The sequence below is a fragment of the Rana temporaria genome, chromosome 2 (assembly GCF_905171775.1).
Source record: "Rana temporaria chromosome 2, aRanTem1.1, whole genome shotgun sequence".
Classification (NCBI taxonomy): domain Eukaryota; kingdom Metazoa; phylum Chordata; class Amphibia; order Anura; family Ranidae; genus Rana; species Rana temporaria.
Window position 1 is genome coordinate 103,613,001 of NC_053490.1, and position 16,708 is coordinate 103,629,708.

Genomic DNA, 16,708 nt, shown 5'->3' on the forward strand with positions numbered 1-16,708 from the left:
GAAAACGGACATGACAGCTTTTGGCCAGGAAAACTGTCAGTGTGTATGCTCCATGGTGGGTTTCCCAACGGGAAAACCACCAGAAATTCCGGCGGGAAAAAACATGTTCTCTTTTTTTCTGCCGCAATTCCCGGCGGTCTTTTTCCCGGCAGTTTTCCTGTGGGAAACACTACAGTGGAGCATACACACGGCCGGGTTTCCCGAACAAAGCTCTCATTGTAGTTTTCCTGGCCATGTGTAGGGGGAAAAAGCTGCTAAGCCAGGTCTCGGCTTTCCCCTCGGGTTCTCCGGCGGTAAAAAGTCAGCAGGGAAACCCGTACATGTGTACAGGGCATGACAGTTTCTGCAGAAATTATTTGGTTATGCAAATAGATTGTTGCAGCAGCTGACCGGGAGGCTGGTCTCAGAGGATCTTGGAGGTGAAGATGCTGGATATGGAGGTCCTGGGCTAGTGTGGTTACACATGTTCTGCAGTTGTGAGGCCGATTGGATGTACTGCCGAATTCTCTGAAACATCTTCGGAGACAGCATATGCTAGAGAAATGAACATTCAATTCAAGGGCAACAGTTCTGGTGGACATTCCTGAAGTCAGCATGCCATTTGCATGCTCTCTCAAAACTTGCGACATCTGTGGCATTGTGCTGTGTGATAAAACTGCACATTTTAGAGTGGCCTTTTATTGTGGCCAGCCTAAGGCACACCTGTACAATACAATGATGTACAATCATGCTGTCTAATCAGCATCTGGATATGCCACACCTGTGAGGTTGATGGATTATCCCGGCAAAGGAGAAGTGCTCACTAACACAGATTAAGAACTGGTTTACACTGATGCGATTTGAAACGCATTTGCAGCGCTGCACCGATTTCAAAAAGTCATCTCTGTACTACTTTTTGTGATTTTGGCCCGCGATTTACATTGACATCTGTGAAAAAAACCTGCACAGATGTCTCTGTAATCGTGGCCGAAATCGGGACTGACCAGCGGGACTGAAATCGTGCAAGTTCAGCTGAACTCGCACGGCTTCACTCCCACAGCCCAGTGTGAACCTGGGCTTAGACAGATTTGTGAACAATCTTTGAGAGAAATAGGCCTTTTGTGTACATAGAAAAAGTCATAGATCTTTGATTTCAGCTCATGATAAAATAGGGGCACACACAAAAGTGCTGCATTTATAATTATGCTTAGTGTATTTTTCCGTTGTATTTGTCTTGATGACCACTAACAGCGGGAAAATCTACAATTTTGAGTTGGTACTGTAATAGGAATAGAGTAAAAAGCATCTACTAGGGACATTAGTTCCAGTGACAGCAAAGAGAAGATTTTCCTCACTTTGGGGAGATTTCCTTTCTCTTCCTGTTGTGCCTTGAGAAAAAAAACTGCATAATGGGACACAACAGCAAAAAAAGCAATAAAAAACAAACAAAAAAAAACAAGGGGTTTAACCTTTCAATATTCTATACAAACTAAAAGTGTTCATTTTTATTTAAGATCTTGATAAAACTCTTTAAACATAGAATGTCAGTTGGCCATCACATGGAATTGAAACATCTCTAAGACAAAGTTATCTAAAGTTATCTGTGTTTTTTGCATTATAAACATACAGATACAATGAACTCAGGATCTGACAATGCTTATACCCCAAAACTTTTATTTTAGGTTTTGCAAAAAAAAAGGACTGGAAAATCTCCTGCCAGTTTAGTTTTGTCAGTGCTGTCTGTGTCTAGTTGGGGAGATTTCCTTCATTTCCTGATGTGGATGTGGAACAGGAAGTAAGTAAATCTCTACAAAGTGAGGGGAATTCACCTCGAAACGAGTGTCCCCATTGGAAGATGTCCCCTCTGTCCCTGTTCTGGGACAACTGTAAAATGTTGGATTTCCCATTATTTTGTGTTTTAATCACAATAGTCAGCAGGACAGGTAGAGGGGTTAAATCTCCCCAGTTTGACAGACAGCAATAAAAACTTGACAAGGGTTCTAACCTTTCCCCACTTTACCCCACATTTTAAAAACAAAGAGTTTGGGGTATACATAAACTTTAACCTTGACAATGGTTAAAGAGGTGTTCCTTAGTATGAAATTAGCATCCATGATGCGTTTCCATTATAGTTGGTGCTGTACTAACTAGGGCCGAAACAACTAATCGATTAATCGACAACTAATCGATTATGAAAATAGTTGTCAACTATTTTCATAATCGTTTAATCGGCCAGTTGATTAGTTTGCCTGCATATAGAATGCATTATTTGTTTACATATCAGGAAATACAGTGCAGCACACATACAGCTCAGTCCATACATGTCACTAAGTGCCTGAGAATTTGTAAATGTGAAAGTGTGAGGAGCAATGCCTCATGGGACATGTAGTCCTGGGCAGGAAGTGAGTGGTTCTAAAGGCAGAAGTTTTTTGACCTTGCTATAGCGGGGCACCCTATACTATACTGTGCAGCCTGCTATTGAGACACTCTGAAGGCAGGAGGAGCCAGAAGCATCGGTGAGGGACCCCAGAAGTGGAGGATCTGGGCTGCTCTGTGCAAAACCATTACACAGAGCAGGTAAGTATAACAAGTTTGTTTAAAAAAAAAACACTTTAAAGACTCTGTGTAGTGAAGATTAGCATCTGAACCCAGAGAAAGTGGAGGTAATAGAAGGCATTACAATTACTGCAGTTGGTTATTTATATTTACCACTGCAAATAGATATTTAAGAATAAAATTGCCTTTTTTTTTTTTTACATATTAACTAAATTGTACACCACACTTTTTTTAAGATTTTCCGATTAGTCGACTAATCGAAACAATAATCGGCCAACTAATCGATTATGAAAATAATCGTTAGTTGCAGCCCTAGTACTAACACTGGTTAAGCTTAAAAGAAAATGAAAGGTCAACGTTAAAAAAGAAGACTAAGCCCTACACCACAGCACTATGTGACAATTCATGCAGCTTGTCGTGTTAGTGGATTGTGTTATGTCAGCATCAAAGTGTCTGCCTCACTTCCTTCTTCAACCAGGCACCAATATTGCAACAAATACCATCACGCACGTATGCCACTGCCTGACGTAGACTCTGACAACTTTTTTGACTCAGCTATGCCAACGTGAGAAAGGAGAGGAAGTGACATTTCAAAGGGAGGGGTAGCCGAGGGAGAGAATGAGGCTATAGAGAAAAAACATTAGAAAAGGGGGAAAACCAAAAGCCCTGGGGGGGAAATGCTAACAGTAAATTAGTAGTCTGCAATGCTTAATTCAAATGTGAACGCATTGCTTAGGGGAACCCTGTGTTTCCATATGAATAAGCTCATTCTAGAAGATCGTGCCTATCTATAGAGTGCACTTGTTGGCACATAGGAAAGCTCAGGCTGAAAGTCGAGATTTCATAGGGGATTTGATAAACTTTGACTTTTCATGCAATTTTGATCTTAAATTAGAATTCAAGGCAAAACATAACTACTCTTAAACCTCGTACACACGCATGGTTTTGTCGACAAGAAAGCTGCTGGGAGAGCTTTTTGCCGAGAAAAACGTGCGTGTGTATGCTTTCTCGGTGAGAAAACTGACGGGAATCCCGACGAGAAAAATAGAGAACCTGCTCTCTATTTTCTCATCAGGATTCTCGGCAGAGTGTTTCCTGCCGAGAAAACCGTGAGTGTGTATGCTTACCTGTCCCCAGGTAAACCCGCGCATGCTCAAAAAGACTTTGACGCATGCGCAGTAGCATACAAGGGTCCCATCAGGAAAACCAACGTTTTTTTTTCCTGACGGGATTACCGGCTGTGTGTACAGGGCTTTAGAAATGCTTCCCCCCCAAACACCTATTCTGTCTAATCTGAGTCAGATGTGAATACTTACCTAGGTTTGGTCACATGATCCAGCTTCCTTCTGTAAGGTTGGCCCTTACACACCATATTTGAAGGCAAATCTAAAGGAAATTGAACAAGAAATAGGAATAATGTATGGCCAGCCTAAATCAGCGCCTGCTGCAGGGGAGAGGAGGGAGAGCCAACAATGGATGGACCATAGGAAGCCTATGGGTGATATCACCACTCCCAAGCATTTTCAGCAGTTGTCTCTCCTATGCCCTACAGCTATCACTGGCTGATATATGGGAGATCACGTGACCGGACCTGAGCAGCCTGAAAATAGCTAAGTATACAGATATTTTCTTACACAGGTTAGTCAGAATAGGCGTTAGGAGGGTCGAGGGAGCATTTTTAAGAGCAGTTAGAATTTGCCTGGAACTTTACTTTAAAGCATGTCTTATCCAAATAAAAAAATATCGTAATATACATAGTTTACCAGTCCAATGGGGTGGCTGCACTAATTTTTTTTTTCACACTAAGAAGATTGCAAGTTCAGAAAAATTCCTGCTGATCCTGCCAGAAATCCAATGCCCTTCTAACTTCTTGTGCAATGAACTGAAGTCTCAAACAATGTTATCAGTTTTCCCAGCTATCATTTGTGGACTATGTAACACCTCTCACTTATGCTAATGGATAAAGGAGAGGTGAGAGGTGCTCTGTAGTTCTAACATGCTTTCTGTCCTAGAGTGAGAAGGGTGCTCCTCCATGGATACAGATACAGTACCTGCTAAATAACCGTTACTAATAGACATCATTTTGTGCGTGGAGCAACCTGTCTGGAGAATATAATCCGCAATCCAATGTCAATGCCATTTGTATGCGAACAATGAGGCAACGTAGGAACTTGCAATAGAAACCACCAAAGTCACTCAGCCTTGAGTGCAACATAACTGACTAGGAGTGCTTGAGCACATACAGCACTGGCAAAACTTCAGATGTTTTGAACATTCAATATACATTTGAATACACATTTTGTTTGCTAAAGAGTTTTTTTTTCTTTTGTATCCAAGATTTTTAAATTACAGCCTGATGAAGCTTGTGTTCCCTGAAACACGTTGGCTGCATATTTTTGACTTAGCAAAGTATCTATTTAATTTTGAACCTTCGGCTTTGTACTCCTGTTGTATTGCCGTGCTACAACTGGATGGCATCATTGAGGACACAAAGGCCCAGATTCTCAAAGGGCTTACGACGGCGCAACGCCATTTGCGCCGTCGTAAGTCCTAATCTGGGCCGTCGTATCTATGCGCCTGATTCTTAGAATCAGTTACGCATAGATATCCCTTAGATCTGACAGGCGTAAGGCTCTTACGCTGTCAGATCTTAAATGCAATTTTTTTTCCTGCCGCTAGGTGTCGCCTCGTCGTTTTCCCCGTCATCTATGCAAATTAGCTATTTACGCGAGATTCCCGAACGTACGCGCGGACGACGCAGTGAATTTACAACGTTTCCGTAAGCGTAAACTTGCCCCTGCTATATGAGGGGCAAGTTTACAGAGGTCCGTCGTATGCCATGTTAAGTATGACGTCGGGTCAGCGTCTGTTTTTCCGTCGTTTACGTCGTTTTCCTAAGTCGTCCGCGAATACGACTTTACGTCAATGATGCTCACGTCGGCGTCATTGACGTTTTCCGTCGTGAGCTGGAACATGCGCACTGGGCTATTTTTCAGCCCGGCGCATGCGCAGTTCGATCGGCGCGGGGGCGCGCTTAATTTAAATACAAGCCGCCCCCTTTGAATTACTCGGCCTTACGCCGGGCCATTTACACTACGCCGCCGCAAATTACGGAACAAGTGCTTCGAGAATACGGCACTTGCTCCAGTAATTTGCGGCGGCGTAGTGTAAATGGCTTACGCTACGCCGACGCGGAATCTACAAGAATCTGGCCCATAGTGCTTATTGATATCTTCTTGGTATTTTATTTATTTTAGGTCTATTGATCATTTATGGCACTAGCTGCAATTTCTGTTCTATCATAGTAACCTACTATTTCCAATTTTGTGAAATGTGTCCAAAGAAAAGTGCAAGTTACAAATCCCTACAGATCTCAGAGTTCAGGAACTTATAAAATTCTTTGGGACAAAAAAAAACAAGAGCCATTGTATCAGATGTGCTAAACTATGAATTAGAATGCAGTGTGATTTAGAAGCTGTTAACACAGCTAATAAAGTTATCAAACATTTGCTCATGTACAAAGCAGCATATCCCAGTACAAAAGGATTATGGCCGTGCAGGGGCAGGGGGGATGGAGTTGAGTATTTGAGAAGTTTAAAGGAACTTTTACGAGGGCCCCAGACTGGTATCAACAGATCAAGGGGAGAGGGGGAAAAAAATGAGGCAACCAGGCCCCTTCACCCAGCTCTCACCTCTACCATCATAAAAAATCAAGCACTAAAAATGCTGGGACAGGAATGAGAGAAAAAAAAATGACAGTGTTTTCCACCCCAAATTTCTAAAATTGAGGAAATTCTTTGTCCATGGGCTGAACTTCAAAGTAGAAACATTTATAACAGTCATAAAATGTTTACAACCTAGCCGGACCATTAAGAGCCATTTGTCCCTAATACTGGAATCCTGGTAAGTTGTGAAGAAGCAGCATAAGAAGTCTTTTGTCAGTGCTGCATATGTGGGACAAGCCTTCCAGAAGAACCCACAAACCCATAATATTCTCAGCTTGTCCATTTCCGTTTCACCGCCCTTTCACCCAACAGCCGCAAGTTTACTGTAGTGTGAAGTTTAACATGTCAAGCACCAACCTACTCCCATCCTGACAAAATAAGTCACACTCATGGGAGAATGTAGACTGGAATGGCTACTCAAAGCTCCAGGAAATCTCTATCTTTCCCAACAAGAGACAAGACATAGTGGGGTTCCAACGTGCCGTCTAGGGCAATCAGATCTGTATGCACAACCCAAGGGCTCTAAGTCAGTTGTGTTGCATGGCTCACTTCCAAACACAAACACATAGACATGAGATGACTGTTGCCCAATCGGCCTAACTGCATACAATCTCATGTCTATTGCTTTCAAAGGAGAATATCCCCTCTCTATTGACTAACACATGAACCCCCTCCACACACACACACTGTTCTGTTTGAAGCCCCCGCAGATCTATAGGTGTCCTAAAAATTTTAAGATGACAGATTTGCATTGGAGATTCCATGAACATTCAAGTTCACATTGCATGAACTTGTATGTTTGTGCATAAAGAAGAAGTAAGGTGGGATTCATGTAACTGCTGGCCTGTCTAATACGAAATGTAAGGCCCCGTACACACGACAGAATTCAGCCAGAAACTCGATCGGAGCTGAATTCTGCCGAGAAACTCGGTCGTGTGTACACTTTCGGCCGAGGAAGCCGACGAGTTCCTCGTCGAGCCAAATAGAAAACATGTTCTCTATTTCCTCGTTGTTCAATGAGGAAAGTTGGCTCGCCGAGATCCTCCGCGGCTTCACACAGAACTCGACGAGCAAAACGATGAGTTTTGCCTGTCGAGTTCCTCGGACGTGTGTACGGGGCCTTAGTGATTGGCTGGGAAAATTCATCTTGGCCATTCAAATTTGCCACCTAGCATTCTAGACTAGAGAGTGTTGGCCACGAAAATGATAGTGGATACTAAAGCCCTGTACACACGATCGGTTTGTCTGATGGAAACAGACCGATAGACCGTTTTCATCGGACAAACCGATCGTGTGTGGGCCCCATCGGTTTGTTTTCCATCAGTGAAAAAAAATAGAACATGTTTTAAAATTTTCCTATGGATAAAAAAACGATAGAAAAAAACGATCGTCTGTGTGGAACTCCACCGGTCAAAAATCCACGCATGCTCAGAATCAAGTCGACGCATGCTCGGAAGCATTGAACTTCATTTTTCTCAGCACGTCTTAGTGTTTTACGTCACCGCGTTGGACACGGTCAGATTTTTTGACTGATGGTGTGTAGGCAAGACTGATGAAAGTCAGCTTCATCAAATATCCATCGGATTAGATTCCATCAGATATTCGATCGTGTGTACAGGGCTTAAGACATGAATGTTCCCCTATGCCCCCTTGAGGGTGGTCAGCCTTCTAAAGTTTGCCTGTTCCTATAGGCTAGACATTGTTACCCTATCTGAGCAGTTTCACTGTTATGTCCTATATATGGATAACTTTTAAATGTATATATGGTTTTTATTATTAACAGCCCACTATATTTCAGTGTACATACAATACCTAAAGCCTCGTACACACGGGCCGAATGTTGGCCGGCATCGGCCGGTTCAATAGAAACTGGCCGACATTCAGCCCGTGTGTATGGCAGCCGGTTTGTTCAAGGCTCATGACTGAAAAATGGCAGCCGACCGTCTCCCTATCAGCACGTGAGTGCTGACTGGGGTGTTCTGGCAGGGGGGCCACCCCCCTGTCAGACCCCAATAGCACAGCAGGGTAGATTGCTGTACTAACATTGGATTGTTAGTTCAGTGGCTCTGACCTGAGCTGTCCTTTTTTTTCCATTCAACCACACTGGGTTGAACGAAAAAAACTAGTGGTATGTTTGAGGCTTAAGACACAGCATTCCAAAGCTGTATTTACAACTGGGAGAGACTGCAAGACTACTTATGCCACCAAAGAAATTGTCCTATCAAAGCTACAAGTCACATGAAAATAATCAAAGTTAAGTCCAATAGACTTCTATATTTAACCATAACTAAATAACCAACTGAAATACCTAATATTTTATCAGTAACATATCTGACTTCTTTCTTATTGTAGAACCCTGCTAGCAACCAATGAGCTTCCCCCTTTCCTGGTGCCAGGATAGGTTAGAACTTAGAAGGTTAGAAAACAGAGACACTGATTGCAACCAATGAGCGTCCCCCTTTCCTGGTGCCAGGATAGGTTAGAACTTAGAAGGTTAGAAAACTGATTGGTTGCTGGGAGGGAAGCACACACTGCTATTCAGTAAAAATCTGTGAGGTCTAGGGTTAGCTGGACCAGGCACGACGACAACTGAAGCCCCATACACACTATCAGTTTTCCTGTCAGTTTTCTCTTCAGGTTTACCAAAACCATGTAGTGCAAGGGCCTGCCTGATTGCATACAAATTGAAACTCTTGAGGTTTGACCTTATATTAGATGGTTTTGGTAAACCTGAAGAGAAAACTGTCAGGAAAACTGATAGTGTGTATGGGGCTTTTGATATGTTTATGAGTATCCATTGGATAGCCTTGACTGTTCTTCCTTGAACAGAATGTCCACCTAGAGATGGTGATTTTTTATTGATGATTAATCTAGTATCTTTTGAGAAGGCAGACACTAAAGTTGTGCTCACTCGCCTCCACGAAGTGACATAAATAACCAAGCAATACAAGTATGCATGTTACTATTATAATTCCTCTCCACCAGGATCACAACACAACACCTCACTGCCACCCAAGCCAGAACTGGCAGCAGGGCAACTCTGGCAAAGTTTAGGTGTGTCTGAAAGTATGCTAGGGCTGATATGAACCCCTGTGGAGTGGTCACTCTTGAACAGCACCATATGCAGTATTAAAAAGTAGGTGCTCAATATTTTAGTGATACATTATAATTGTCAATATATAATACTAAATTGAGGGGGGTGGAATGTATTTACCTCTATTGGGCCTAAATATTTTTTGAACAAATATAGAATCAGAACTAGGGCTCTTTATATGGCAGGGTTGGTGCCTAGCTCCAGTTTGGCACTGGGTCTGGTACATAGCTCCAGTTTTGAATTGGCTTGTTACCTAGATCAAGTTTGCCATTGGGTTTGGTACCTAGCTCTAGTTTGGCATTGGGTTGGTAAATAGCTCCAGTTTGGAATTGTGTTGGTATCTTGCTTCTGTTTGTCATTGGGTTGGTACATAGCTCCAGTTTGGAATAGTGTTGGTATCTTGCTTCTGTTTGTCATTGGGTTGGTACCCAGCTCAAGTTTGGCATTGGTTTGGTACCTAGCTCCAGTTTGTCATAGGGTTGGTACCTAGCTCAAGTTTGGCATTGGTTTGGTACCTAGCTCCAGTTTGGCATTGGGTTGTTAACTAGCACCAGTTTGGAATTGTGTTGGGATCTAGCTCCAGTTTGTCATTGGGTTGGTACCTAGCTTAAGTTTGGCATTGGGTTTGTACCTAGCTCCAGTTTGGCATTGAGTTGATGCCTAGCTCCAGTTTGGCATTGGGTTGGTACCTAGCTCAAGTTTGGCATAGGGTTGGTACCTAGCTCCAGTTTGGCATTGAGTTGATACCTAGCTCCAGTTTGGTATTGGGTTGGTCCCTAGCTCCAGTGTGGCATTGAGTTGGTACCTAGCTCCAGTTTGACATTGGATTGGTACTTAGCTCAAGTTTGGCATTGGGTTGGTATCTAGCTCCAGTTTGGCATTAAGTTGGTACCTATCTCCAGTTTGGCATTGGGTTGGTACCTAGCTCCAGTTTGGTATTGGGTTGGTACCTAGCTCCAGTTTGCCATTGGGTTGGTACATAACTCCAATTTGGAATTATCTAATGCTTACGATCAGTGATAGACTAGGTCAAATTCATAGATGTCTGCAAGTAAAAATTGGTGTGGAATCTAGTTTAGTTCGGGATTTTACGTCATAGTACCACATAGTGTCATGAACCGGTGACATCACAGAGCTTTGTGCCAATGTCACTAGTTTCTAGGCAAATCACACACATGTGGTTTATATTACACCTTAAAATCACTAAAACATTGCTTGAATACTTGTTGTAACTGTACACCAATGGTGGACAGCTTAGCAGCAATATAAAAGTGATAAATGTAATGATTCCATAAAGTGTCACATATGTAAACATCGGGAGAGGCATATATAGCTGGAAGAGAGTCACAACCCATACGGACACACTCCCTCACCCTTGGTGTGGAGCTCAATGTGTCTTTGCCCTTTTCTGATTGTCATCCTGTTTGTCTGTCTAGTGGCACTTGGCCAAATTTCCATATAAAAAAAAAAAAAAATCACCCGCCCAACAAGCGTGAAAGAAAATCTACATTCCGACTGGTACTCCTCCCTCCACCACACACTAAACACTCTCACAATCTGACACAGTCACAACAATATCCACACAATCATACCTAGAGCAACCTTCACACCCACAGGACTGACACTGAAGCACTGCTGTGCACTCACAAGCACAATCACAGTACTTGACTCAGTGTAACTTCTTCACCCACACACTTCATCCCTTGGGAAAGCCCACTGCATTGTGTGCACTTCCAGAGATGATCACTTTAACTCTTTGCTCTCCGGAGTGGCCTGCATCTGCCCTGTGATGCCCAAGTTGACCCTCGCCCTAAGCATGGGAACCTGCCTGTCACAACACAGAGCCTACTTATGCATCAAAGTTTGGTGGGGAGACTTTGCACACATTGTGCCACTGCAGACCAATCTTTACACCGATCCCAGAAAGTATTTCCATGTGTGTAGGAAGAGATAGACAACTCTCCAAGTGGAGTTCACATCCACCTACGAGAGTCCCTGGACAATGAATGTTTATACTGCACATATGGTACTGATATGCAGAAATAATAAGGCATTGCCTCTCTGTGTATCCCACCATGGTATGCAGGAGGGGATGTGATGGATCTCACAGCCTGCAGGAGCTGCATCCCACAACCCTCATCATCTGCAATCACACTAACCCTAACACAATCAGAAATAAGAAGGCATTGCCTCTCTGTGTATCCCACCATGGTATGCAGGAGGGGATGTGATGGATCTCACACAGCCTGCAGGAGCTGCATCCCACTACCCTCATCATCTGCAATCACACTAACCCTAACACAATCAGAAATAATAAGGCATTGCCTCTCTGTGTATCCCACCATGGTATGCAGGAGGGGATGTGATGGATCTCACACAGCCTGCAGGAGCTCCATCCCACAACCCTCATCATCTGCAATCACACTAACCCTAACACAATCAGAAATAACAAGGCATTGCCTCTCTGTGTATCCCACCATGGTATGCAGGAGGGGATGTGATGGATCTCACATCCCACAACCCTGATCATATGCAATCACACTAACCCTAACACAATCAGAAACAATACAACAAACAATATTGGCATGTTAGTAAATAGCAGCAGTTGCAGCTTAGACAGCGACAATGAAGGACTTTGTGTAGTTGTAGTAAACACTACAAACACTTGTCCTGTAATAATAAACAGAACTGAGTGCAAGCTTAGTAGTGTCCCCAGACACATGCCATTCATAGACAGACACACAAAGAGTTACCTACATTGTAAGCTGTGGGTCTGCATCCACCCGAAAGGGTCCAGTCCTCCGAAGCAGCCAGCTTTCCTCAGCATGCAGGCGCCTTGGGGACTCATGTCATAGAGTGGCCGAGGCATGAGAGGGAAGGCTTCCACGCAGTCATACATTGTGTCTGTGGGCTTGAGGGGTGCACAGGGCACTTGCTGGAGCTGGCACAGTGGGCAATGCTATGAGCAGAGATTGCCACCTCTTGACCTGTGCTTTCCCTCTCTCTCCCTGTGCCTCTGTGTCTCTCCCTCCTCCTCTAGCACAGCCTGCTTTGTGGCATACCTTTTGCAAATAGCCAAACTGCCTTGGGGCTGTGGGAGTGACTAGAGGCTGAGATGGGACGGGCCGCCTTTCACAACAGCCTTTCAACTCTCTGCTTCCTCCACAACTAACTTCATTCTTTACCTGTTCTAAAATCTGCCTAACAATGCAAAGCAATCCCAGTGTATCCTGATAGCTACCTACCCCCGACGTCACCCTACGTCTGCAAGAGCAACAAGACACGGCGCGAGAGGAAGACACATTACAGGGAGACATTGATGACTACTCTGCAGAGCATCCCCACAAGGGAGCATTACCTCTCTGTATGAAGATATTCAGGGGTTCACTACCTCTCTGTATGAAGATATTCAGGGGTTCACTACCTCTGTATGAAGATATTCAGGGGTTCACTAACCTCTCTGTATGAAGATATTCAGGGGAGCATTACCTCTCTGTATGAAGATATTCAGGGGTTCACTACCTCTCTGTATGAAGATATTCAGGGGTTCACTAACCTCTCTGTATAAAGATATTCAGGGGTTCACTAACCTCTCTGTATGAAGATATTCAGGGGAGCATTACCTCTCTGTATGAAGATACTCAGGGGTTCACTACCTCTCTGTATGAAGATATTCAGGGGTTCACTACCTCTCTGTATGAAGATATTCAGGGGTTCATTACCTCTCTGTATGAAGATATTCAGGGGTTCACTACCTCTCTGTATGAAGATATTCAGGGGTTCATTACCTCTCTGTATAAAGATATTCAGGGGTTCACTAACCTCTCTGTATGAAAATATTCAGGGGAGCATTACCTCTCTGTATGAAGATACTCAGGGGTTCATTACCTCTCTGTATGAAGATATTCAGGGGTTCACTACCTCTCTGTATGAAGATATTCAGGGGGTCATTACCTCTCTGTATGAAGATATTCAGGGGTTCGCTACCTCTCTGGATGAAGATATTCAGGGGTTCACTAACCTCTCTGTATGACGATATTCAGGGGTTCGCTACCTCTCTGGATGAAGATATTCAGGGGTTCACTAACCTCTCTGTATGAAGATATTCAGGGGTTCATTACCTCTCTGTATGAAGATATTCAGGGGTTCACTACCCCTCTGTATAAAGATATTCAGGGGTTCACTACCTCTCTGTATGAAGATATTCAGGGGTTCACTATCTCTCTGTATGAAGATACTCAGGGGTTCATTACCTCTCTGTATGAAGATATTCAGGGGTTCACTACCTCTCTGTATGAAGATATTCAGGGGGTCATTACCTCTCTGTATGAAGATATTCAGGGGTTCGCTACCTCTCTGGATGAAGATATTCAGGGGTTCACTAACCTCTCTGTATGACGATATTAAAGCGGATGTGCCATGGGAACAAAATATTAAAAGTCAGCAGCTACAAATACTGCAGCTGCTGACTTTTAATATTAGGACACTTACCTGTCCTGGAGTCCAGCGCCGATCGCAGCAGAGCACAAGCGATCGCTCGTCACTCTGCTGCTCCCCCCGCCATCCACGCTGAGGGAACCAGGAAGTGAAGCGCTGCGGCTTCACTGCCCGGTTCCCTACGGCGCATGCGCGAGTCGCGCTGCGCCCGCCGATTGGCTCACACGCTGTGTGCTGGGAGCCGAGTGTTCCCAGCACACAACGGGCGACAGACGGGATGTGACGGAATGCCCGTCTTTCGCCCGTATCGTGTGGCCGGAAGTGGGTGCAAATACCTGTCTTTAGACAGGTGTCTGCACCCCCCTCCCCCCTGAAAGGTGTCAAATGTGACACCGGAGGGGGGGAGGGTTCCGATCAGCGGGACTCCACTTTAGGGTGGAGGACCGCTTTAACATTACCTCTCTGTATGAAGATATTCAGGGGTTCACTACCTCTCTGTATGAAGATATTCAGGGGTTCACTACCTCTCCGTATGAAGATATTCAGGGGTTCATTACCTCTCTGTATCAAGATATTCAGGGGTTCATTACCTCTCTGTATGAAGATTTTTAGGGGTTCATTACCTCTCTGTATGAAGATATTCAGGGGTTCATTACCTCTCTGTATGAAGATATTCAGGGGTTCACTACCTCTCTGTATGAAGATATTCAGGGGTTCACTACCTCTCTGTATGAAGATATTCAGGGGTTCATTACCTCTCTGTATAAAGATATTCAGGGGAGCAATACCTCTCTGTATGAGGATATTCAGGGGTTCACTACCTCTCTGTATGAAGATATTCAGGGGTTCATTACCTCTCTGTATGAAGATATTCAGGGGTTCATTACCTCTCTGTATGGAGATATTCAGGGGTTCACTACCTCTCTGTATGAAGATATTCAGGGGTTCATTACCTCTCTGGATGAAGATATTCAGGGGTTCACTACCTCTCTGTATGAAGATATTCAGGGGTTCATTACCTCTCTGTATGAAGATATTCAGGGGTTCACTACCTCTCTGTATGAAGATATTCAGGGGTTCATTACCTCTCTGTATGAAGATATTCAGGGGGTCATTACCTCTCTGTATGAAGATATTCAGGGGTTCATTACCTCTCTGTATGAAGATATTCAGGGGTTCACTACCTCTCTGGATGAAGATATTCAGGGGGTCACTACCTCTCTGGATGAAGATATTCAGGGGGTCATTACCTCTCTGTATGAAGATATTCAGGGGTTCATTACCTCTCTGTATGAAGATATTCAGGGGTTCACTACCTCTCTGTATGAAGATACTCAGGGGTTCATTACCTCTCTGTATGAAGATATTCAGGGGTTCATTACCTCTCTGTATGGAGATACTCAGGGGTTCATTACCTCTCTGTATGAAGATACTCAGGGGTTCATTACCTCTCTGTATGAAGATATTCAGGGGTTCACTACCTCTCTGTATGAAGATACTCAGGGGTTCACTACCTCTCTGTATGAAGATATTCAGGGGTTCACTACCTCTCTGGATGAAGATATTCAGGGGGTCATTACCTCTCTGTATGAAGATATTCAGGGGTTCATTACCTCTCTGTATGAAGATATTCAGGGGTTCACTACCTCTCTGTATGAAGATACTCAGGGGTTCATTACCTCTCTGTATGAAGATATTCAGGGGTTCATTACCTCTCTGTATGAAGATACTTGGGGGTTCACTACCTCTCTGTAGGAAGATATTCAGGGGAGCATTACCTCTCTGTATGAAGATATTCAGGGGTTCACTACCTCTCTGTATGAAGATACTCAGGGGTTCATTACCTCTCTGTATGAAGATATTCAGGGGTTCATTACCTCTCTGTATGGAGATACTCAGGGGTTCATTACCTCTCTGTATGAAGATACTCAGGGGTTCATTACCTCTCTGTATGAAGATATTCAGGGGTTCACTACCTCTCTGTATGAAGATACTCAGGGGTTCACTACCTCTCTGTATGAAGATATTCAGGGGTTCACTACCTCTCAGGATGAAGATATTCAGGGGGTCATTACCTCTCTGTATGAAGATATTCAGGGGTTCATTACCTCTCTGTATGAATATATTCAGGGGTTCACTACCTCTCTGTATGAAGATACTCAGGGGTTCATTACCTCTCTGTATGAAGATATTCAGGGGTTCATTACCTCTCTGTATGAAGATACTTGGGGGTTCACTACCTCTCTGTATGAAGATATTCAGGGGAGCATTACCTCTCTGTATGAATATATTCAGGGGTTCATTACCTCTCTGTATGAAGATATTCAGGGGTTCATTACCTCTCTGTATGAAGATATTCAGGGGAGCATTACCTCTCTGTATGAAGATATTCAGGGGTTCATTACCTCTCTGTATGAAGATATTCAGGGGTTCATTACCTCTCTGTATGAAGATATTCAGGGGTTCACTACCTCTCTGTATGAAGATATTCAGGGGAGCATTACCTCTCTGTATGAAGATATTCAGGGGTTCATTACCTCTCTGTATGAAGATATTCAGGGGGTCATTACCTCTCTGTATGAAGATATTCAGGGGTTCACTACCTCTCTGTATGAAGAAATTCAGGGGTTCACTACCTCTCTGTATGAAGACATTCAGGGGTTCACTACCTCTCTGTATGAAGATATTCAGGGGTTCACTAACCTCTCTGTATGAAGATATTCAGGGGTTCACTACCTCTCTGTATGAAGATATTCAGGGGGTCATTACCTCTCTGTATGAAGATATTCAGGGGTTCACTAACCTCTCTGGATGAAGATATTCAGGGGATCATTACCTCTCTGTATGAAGATATTCAGGGGGTCATTACCTCTCTGTATGAAGATATTCAGGGGTTCACTACCTCTCTGTATGAAGA

The 16,708-nt window shown here is 43.7% G+C and overlaps 1 protein-coding gene across 4 annotated transcripts in view; it reads right to left on the bottom strand.

The window, feature by feature from the left end:
- Nucleotides 1–16,708, bottom strand: part of RARG (retinoic acid receptor gamma) — a 308,995-nt gene that overhangs the window by 60,328 nt on the left and 231,959 nt on the right. Inside the window, exon 1 of one of the 4 annotated variants that reach the window (XM_040340681.1) lies at nucleotides 12,112–12,672. The exons of 2 other annotated variants lie outside the window; for them this stretch is intronic. In XM_040340681.1, coding sequence (XP_040196615.1) covers nucleotides 12,112–12,253 — 142 coding nt within the window. In that variant the 5' untranslated portion in view covers nucleotides 12,254–12,672. Of the gene's footprint in view, nucleotides 1–12,111; nucleotides 12,673–16,708 lie in introns of those variants that run through there. One more of the 4 variants, XM_040340682.1, reaches the window with a different exon arrangement.